At 37.0% G+C, this 6,851-nt stretch overlaps 1 protein-coding gene across 1 annotated transcript; it reads right to left on the bottom strand.

Moving 5' to 3' along the window:
- Positions 1 to 1,479: 1,479 nt before the first annotated feature.
- LOC147566512 (transmembrane 9 superfamily member 3) lies at positions 1,480 to 5,350 on the bottom strand. Its single transcript, XM_086653010.1, has 6 exons — positions 5,042 to 5,350; positions 4,259 to 4,885; positions 3,999 to 4,136; positions 3,710 to 3,866; positions 3,134 to 3,618; positions 1,480 to 1,982 (listed from the first exon to the last, which is right to left on the bottom strand). The coding sequence occupies exons 1-6, from the start codon at positions 5,191 to 5,193 to the stop codon at positions 1,763 to 1,765; spliced, it is 1,779 nt and encodes a 592-aa protein (XP_086509136.1). The 5' UTR covers positions 5,194 to 5,350; the 3' UTR covers positions 1,480 to 1,762.
- Between the last annotated feature and the right edge of the window lie 1,501 nt (positions 5,351 to 6,851).

Genomic DNA, 6,851 nt, shown 5'->3' with positions numbered 1-6,851 from the left:
TGCTCACTTTCGTGCACCCTAGCTAAGATGGGCGAGCGTCTCATCCACGAGGTCTTGGCATATGCAGGATGCATATGAGGAATGAAGACCACCCCCTCCTAAGGTGCAAACTTTTTGTTTTGCCTATTTCCACAAGGAAACATCAATCCTTTTAACCAGGCATACTCTCGTCCAAATGACCCTTTATACCCCTGTCAAAGTCTTGAATGCCCCGGACACCCCCGTGCATGGCCTAAGAAGCTTTTGGCCCTTGTTGACCCCGTGCTCGGCCCTCCGGCCTATGCGCTCATGCGTGCCATCCTAGCACTTCGTCACGCCATATGCATCCCAAGGAATATGGTCGTGACACAAGGACTTAACTAAGAGGCCCATTTTAATTACCTAGTAAGGAATACGTAGATACTGTGCACACCCTTGTGTACCGAATTCCACATATCTAATAATCTTAACGTGACACAACTTCTAATCTTAATTAACTCAATTTCTTTGTGAAACTTCATATGCTAGACTAGCAGAGTTGGTAACTAATAGATATTTTCGTTTAACCAGTTAAAATTTAAGTTTAATAGTGATATAATGGCCGAGAGTAGGTGTATCCATTCCATATTCTCACAGTATATTTTATCTAATAAAAGTAGTCCAATGAGGAATTATAAAATAGCATACTGAAGAAGTATCCCCTAGTGCCCTTGTAACTCAGAAAACAACCATGGTTTCTATAGGTGAAATTGAATAAGTTGAGTCTGAATTGAATGGGGATTTGGGATACTTATTTTGCACAAGTAACTCAAATCTCTTTGTAGTTATTTTGATAATAAAACATTAAGGAACCATGGATTAGTGTCTAAGCTACATTTTTGTAAAACCATAGCTATGGTGACTGATGGAAGAAAAAAGAGACCTATCAAGGAAGTGCATGAAATCCGTCGCACAGAATTTAACTCAACCCTAAAGTAAGCGGATTCATCTTTAATCATTCCTATACGTGCAAAGACGGCTTCAACAAAAAAATGTACATGTAAAGGACAACACCCCTAAATTCAAGAGAGTTTACAAGATCCAGTTTCTAGGAGATACTCAGAAAACCACTCCCCGACATCATCACCCCTCGTGCCGTCGTGCCAAGGAAACAACTGTAGTCGTGTTTGCCTGTAGATTCTGCCAACTCAAGTAGGAAATCTACATTTATTGTCGGGTAAATAGATTTTTCTCATTCAATTTGTAGATTTTCCAGCATCATATGGTTCAAGTAAAGTGATTTTGACTTGAATGTCAGCCAAAGGCGCCACTAACCAGTTAGTGGAAAAAGTTGCTACATTTGTTTGTCCAAGAACCCAAAATTCCACTTTGGCCTAACGCCACTTTTTAACATGGAATGAACCTACCAACAACTATCTGACATTCTAAAAAAAATATTCGAACGTCTCTACAACAAGATAGTAGCAGCAAATCATTCTCACAAAAGTAAAACAACAAGAAGAAAAAAGAACCATAGCCATATTTGTTGAAAATGAAGAAACAACAAAGAAATTAGAAAGGTTATTCTTATAGTATCAGCAGTTACACAAGGCTTACAAAAAGATTCTCAAGGAGAACAACCCTTGTCTTGTATTCTCAGAATTACAAAATCCAACTACTCCTTTTCAACAAAAACCATATAAACTTTCTCTATAATAGAAACCTATAAGAACGAAGGAAAAGAAAACAGCGGGAGAAGCATACCTGATTGTTGAATTGATATTGGAGACCAACTGATTCACTACTACTCACATTTGATAGATCGGTATATGTGACGAACAAAGAATAAGGAAGCCCGGAAACCAATGGTACCAAGCATGAGAAAGAAGCCGTAACAGATGCAAGCCATATAACCGAAGAAGAATGAAGTCTGCATGAAGCCTGACATATCTGATCGTGCGTAGTAGTAATACAAGCAATATCCGTAGATAAATAAACCAGTTGATCCTCCGCATAGGAAAGACCTGTACAGAAAATGCATACAAAGGTAGGTTAGGCTGAAGAAAAAGTGCCTATATTACAAACTAAAACCCAACAGATCAGTTCTCAACAATTAAATTAGACTGGTTTTCAGTATATTGAGATGTCTATGCTTAGCTTCAACATTCATAGATATAAGTTCAAAGCTTCAAAATGGACGTGTCACAAATATTAGGACCAGACATTGTCGAGTGCACAAAATGACTTATTGCACACCATGTTGCAGTTCAAAACAAAAGAGAACCCATTCAAATTTAGAAGGTCGAATCATATGTTTCTAGTTTTCATGAAATATGGAATTGGAACAGCTACTAACAATTTAATGCACTACTAAGTAGTGTGCAGAAAATATGTGAACTGAAAACAAATTCATTTTCCAACTAAGTAGTTGGGCATATGATTCATAAGTTATGAATAACTCGTGAGTCAGACTGGGCTCAGAGGTGGTAGGCTTAGAGCCTAATCGACCCCGCTTGGCCACTGAGCCGGCCCCATCACGAACAAATTGCCAAGTAACAACGAATTTGGCAGAGTCTGAGTCAGGTGACTCAGCAAGTTGCTAATTTTGCGAATGATTTTTTTAAGTGATACCTTCAGAGGATTCAATAACAATCCAGCGCCCCTTGATTACTCTTGCTTGTATGCAGGAGAATATAAAGAGAATGTTTATGTCAAAAGGAACAAAATGACATTTATCTCTAAGGGAATAAACAAGCTCTCAAAGCTATAAACAAGGTAACATGCTTTCTGTATTCTTGTTTAAACTTGTGTAGAATCCGCAGCAAGTACAATACCATGTGTTCTAAGTTTGTGTCTTGATTTACATAACTAAGTTAAGATAAAGAAGGTAAATAGTTAAAGCAAAACATAAAAGAAGTTTCGAAAACTTTGTGGATAAACATGATACAATTCAATAAAGCAAGAGACATCAGTTAATTACTACTTCAAGAAAGTTATGCCGTAGGTTTTCCAGCTTCAAAGTTCACAAAAAAATATCACCAGCATGTAAAATATAAAACCTAACGACCAAATCCCAAAGCCATGAGAAAAGATCACACTATGCGGACTATGAATATGTCAAAGCATTCTTAAATGTCATTAACAAGTAAATAATTCGTAATAAACTTGGACATACCTCCACCACCATTCATGGTCTTCAGCTGCAAGTTGGAAGTATGTCAAAGCCACAGTAATGAAAGCAGTGACAATCAAGAGGATGATGAAGACAATAAAGAGAATGCTGTATATGGTGTAAATTCTGTGACCCCAGACACTGGCAAATATGTAGTAAAGCTCGATGTAAATAGCACTGAATGGCAAAAACCCGGCCATTGCCATCTGTGGAATGGTGCTACGGTACCAAGGCATTGATGGAATCTCTCTAGGGTACTTTGTTGTGCGTACAGGAGCTTGGAACTCAGCCTTACTGTTTTTGCCAGCAATCCCACCCAACACAAGCAAAGGTGAGGTTACCAGAGTCCATATGAGAACTATGACTACAATTGTGCCAAAAGGAAGTGCAGCAGTAGCACTGTACGCAATAGCGACAGTGTTGAGAAAGCAAAACGCAAGGAGCAAAGGACCACAAAACAAGCATCCTGTCAACAGCAAATTCCTCACCTGCCAAGAACAAAAGTTTGAGAAAAAAATTGGTTCAATCACCATCTAATTTGAAGGTCAAACCAAAGGATATCAGTAACAGATGACGTACCCAGTTTGTCCCTTCGAGCTGGCAATAGAACGAGGTTGCAGTATAACCAGCAATCCCAGATGTTAAAGCGTATATGACAACAAGAGCCGTGAAGAGTGCTCCTCGGTTATACGGATAAAATACCCCAACAAGAGCAAGAATAAAAATGAAGATGGTACTGAAACACATAGACAAGGAGAAAAAACAAAATCATAAGATGAAACAAGAAGTTAAATTAAAGTATTAAACAACCACCTGCTCTATCGAAGTTCTGAAATTCAACAAGGAAGAAGATCAACTTTATACTTACAGAGCAAACAACTGGGTCCCGGAACCAAGAGCTGCAGCGAACAAAGACTTCCCCTTTGGGTACCTAAATACATCACCATGGATGTATTTCCATCCAGTCTCTTCTTGGTCATCAGCTGACTCTTCATCGTGTCCATACCTTGAAGTCAAAAGTAAACCTAATTTCAGCAAATACAAAACCAAACACACCAATCCAAAACAAGAACATTACGTAATTAAAAACAAAAGAGATTTAACAACAGAAGAAGAAAAAATACTTACTTAACAAAATCATTCTTGAGTACTCGCATAAGAATGGTGGCAAGAAACCCAGTTAATAGTAGAACAGTAACACAAGAGTTTATAATTGAAAACCAATGAATCTCCAAGTGATGAGGCAACGAAGAAGATTGCGAGTATTTTTCCATCCTCTTCTCGAACGGTATAGTTGTCTCTTTCCATTTCACAGTGTACATAAATTCCGCATCAACGGGTTTATCCTCAGTGAGATCCACCAACGCACTCGGATCGGTTCGAACGTTAATCTCAATAACTCGATCCTTATTATAAAGGACTTCAAAGTTAATGTGCTTATACAAATAGTATTTATACTCACTAGGATCAGATCTACCATTCTTATCAATTTTTCCAATAAAACCCCAGATCGGTAAATCATCATAGTACATCTGAAAGTAATAATCTTTAGTAACAGCATCTCGAAATTTAATAACTTCTTCAGTAGATAATTTCTTCTTACATACAATTTCAGAATCTTTATCAACTAAGAAATCAATTTTATAAGGTGCACTAACTAAACGATCTCCATTTAAAATTTCACCAAGAGCTTCTTTTTTCTCAGTAACTTCAGTTGGAGAACAGAAAGGTAGATCGAAGAATCGATAAGTTTCGCTGAAAACCCATAAATATTATTGGATTAGGTTAATGAAAATGAACAAATAATGAATCGAACTAAGAGATCTAAGGAGATATAACCAAATTAAGAAACAAAAAAGAAACCCTAGAGCGAGAGAGAGAGAGAGAGAGAGTGAGTTGAACAAAAAATACCTGGGATTGTGAAAGGGACCGACCTTGTTAGCATATAAAGGAACTAGGTCTTTAGGGTTATAACGATGATCGGATCCATTAGATCTTGTTCCGATAATGAAGAACGAGAGCAGAAGTGTTAAAATGGGGAAGAATGCCATGGTTCTCTCCATTTCTCTCTCCTCCTTCGAATGGAGAAAGAGAAAAGGTTGAAGTTGTATATTATAAAAACGTAGGAAGGAGTAATGAGAGAGTAAAGAGCGAGAGTTGATTAGTTTTTAAGTTGTTTTAAGCTCACATTTAGATGTTAACTTCCGTGCAAAAAAAAAAGTTCATTTGTAAAAGGGGAGGTGGTTATAGGCGCCCCTTGAAATTGCTATTCACATCCTACGAAAGGGTTCGAATCTAGTCAATCTCATTTGACCATCAACATCTATAGACACTCTTTTTTTTCCCGATTGGTGAGTCCCAGACCATTCAAATTTTTTCGATTTTAGGGAACCGGTTTTTAATTACAGATCACTCGAAATCAACACGTTTCAAGGATTTACCCACTTAAAAAAAGTAAGGTTATTAGAGCAAGTGTGTAATAAGAAATAGAGATACTTTGAACCCAATCTTTAGTCTATTTCTTTAATTAACAAACTATAAATGATAACCATCAAAAGAACATGATGAAATCTAATGGTATTGGGGAAGATTTTGGAAAAAGAAATATCAAAATGAAGATGAAAGAAGAAAAGTAATACGAAAAAGAGTCAAAAAGTGGACTGGTGCCTGTGGAAAAAGGTCAAGAAACTATAGAGTGCCTACAGAGAAATGGGCCTATAGAAATTTCAAGAGGCGCGTATAACTACTTCCTTATAAAAGTAATAATAGCGCAAAGTGTTCGTGCCAAATTTGACTCCTAATTTGTGACCAACTTAAAAATTTGACCCTATATTTATCCAACTTTCCAAGTTAACCCTCAAACCACCATCATTCTATAGTCAATGCGTTATTTCTCTTTCCAACCTTCAAATCCAAAGGTTTCCTGTGTATCCACTATCCTTCTCTTTGTCTCTTTCCTACCACCATCTCCTTCACTATATTCACCTTTTTGTTTTCTTTTTCTCTCTCGTTCACTTCCCTCTCTTTCACCAATTCCAAAGATTAGGAGATAAAACACAAATAAATTGATTTTTAGACTCAAAACAAAATTTTCTTAGGTCAAATTTAATCGACCAACGTTATAATTTACCAAGATTTTTTGGGCGCCCCTCCCCGCAGCCTGCATTAGGGGTGTGCAAAAATAGAACGAACCATCAAACCAAACCGATCCAAACCGGTCCAGTCGGTTTTTAAACCAAACCAAACACCGATGGTTTGGTACGGTTGTAGATTTCTAAAAACCAACTAGCTTAGTTCGGTAAGTGGATGTAATTTTTAGGAACCATTTAAACCACAGGAAATTGGGCAGGAGGCCCAATTTCTTGTATTTTTTTGTTAAAAAGACAACCCATCTTTTTAACTAGCTAGGCCCCAAGTAAGTTATAAAAATAGGCTTGAAGGACATTTTTAAAGGCACCAACTTTTTAAGAGTCAAAAATACCTTTTATTCAATTAGAAATACCTAGTAATAATCTTACTAATAAATCAGGAACTTGAGTTTTTCTCATGAACGAACCGAGTTGGATTGTCGATGCCGATTAAAATTTCTGGGGTTTGCATCGATTTTGGCTATAAGATAGGTTAATGTTTTTAGGTTTTGGTGATTTAATCTATTTGCTTGTTGTTTGAAGAGGCTTTTAAGGGGTTTGATTTAGTTTTTGGTTCTAAATTCTAGAGAGAG

Source organism: Eschscholzia californica, unplaced genomic scaffold (assembly GCF_041429995.1).
Source record: "Eschscholzia californica isolate CP2 unplaced genomic scaffold, dmEscCali1.0.p SCAF_1, whole genome shotgun sequence".
Taxonomy (NCBI): Eukaryota; Viridiplantae; Streptophyta; class Magnoliopsida; order Ranunculales; family Papaveraceae; genus Eschscholzia; species Eschscholzia californica.
This window is presented reverse-complemented; position numbering and strand designations above follow the sequence as displayed.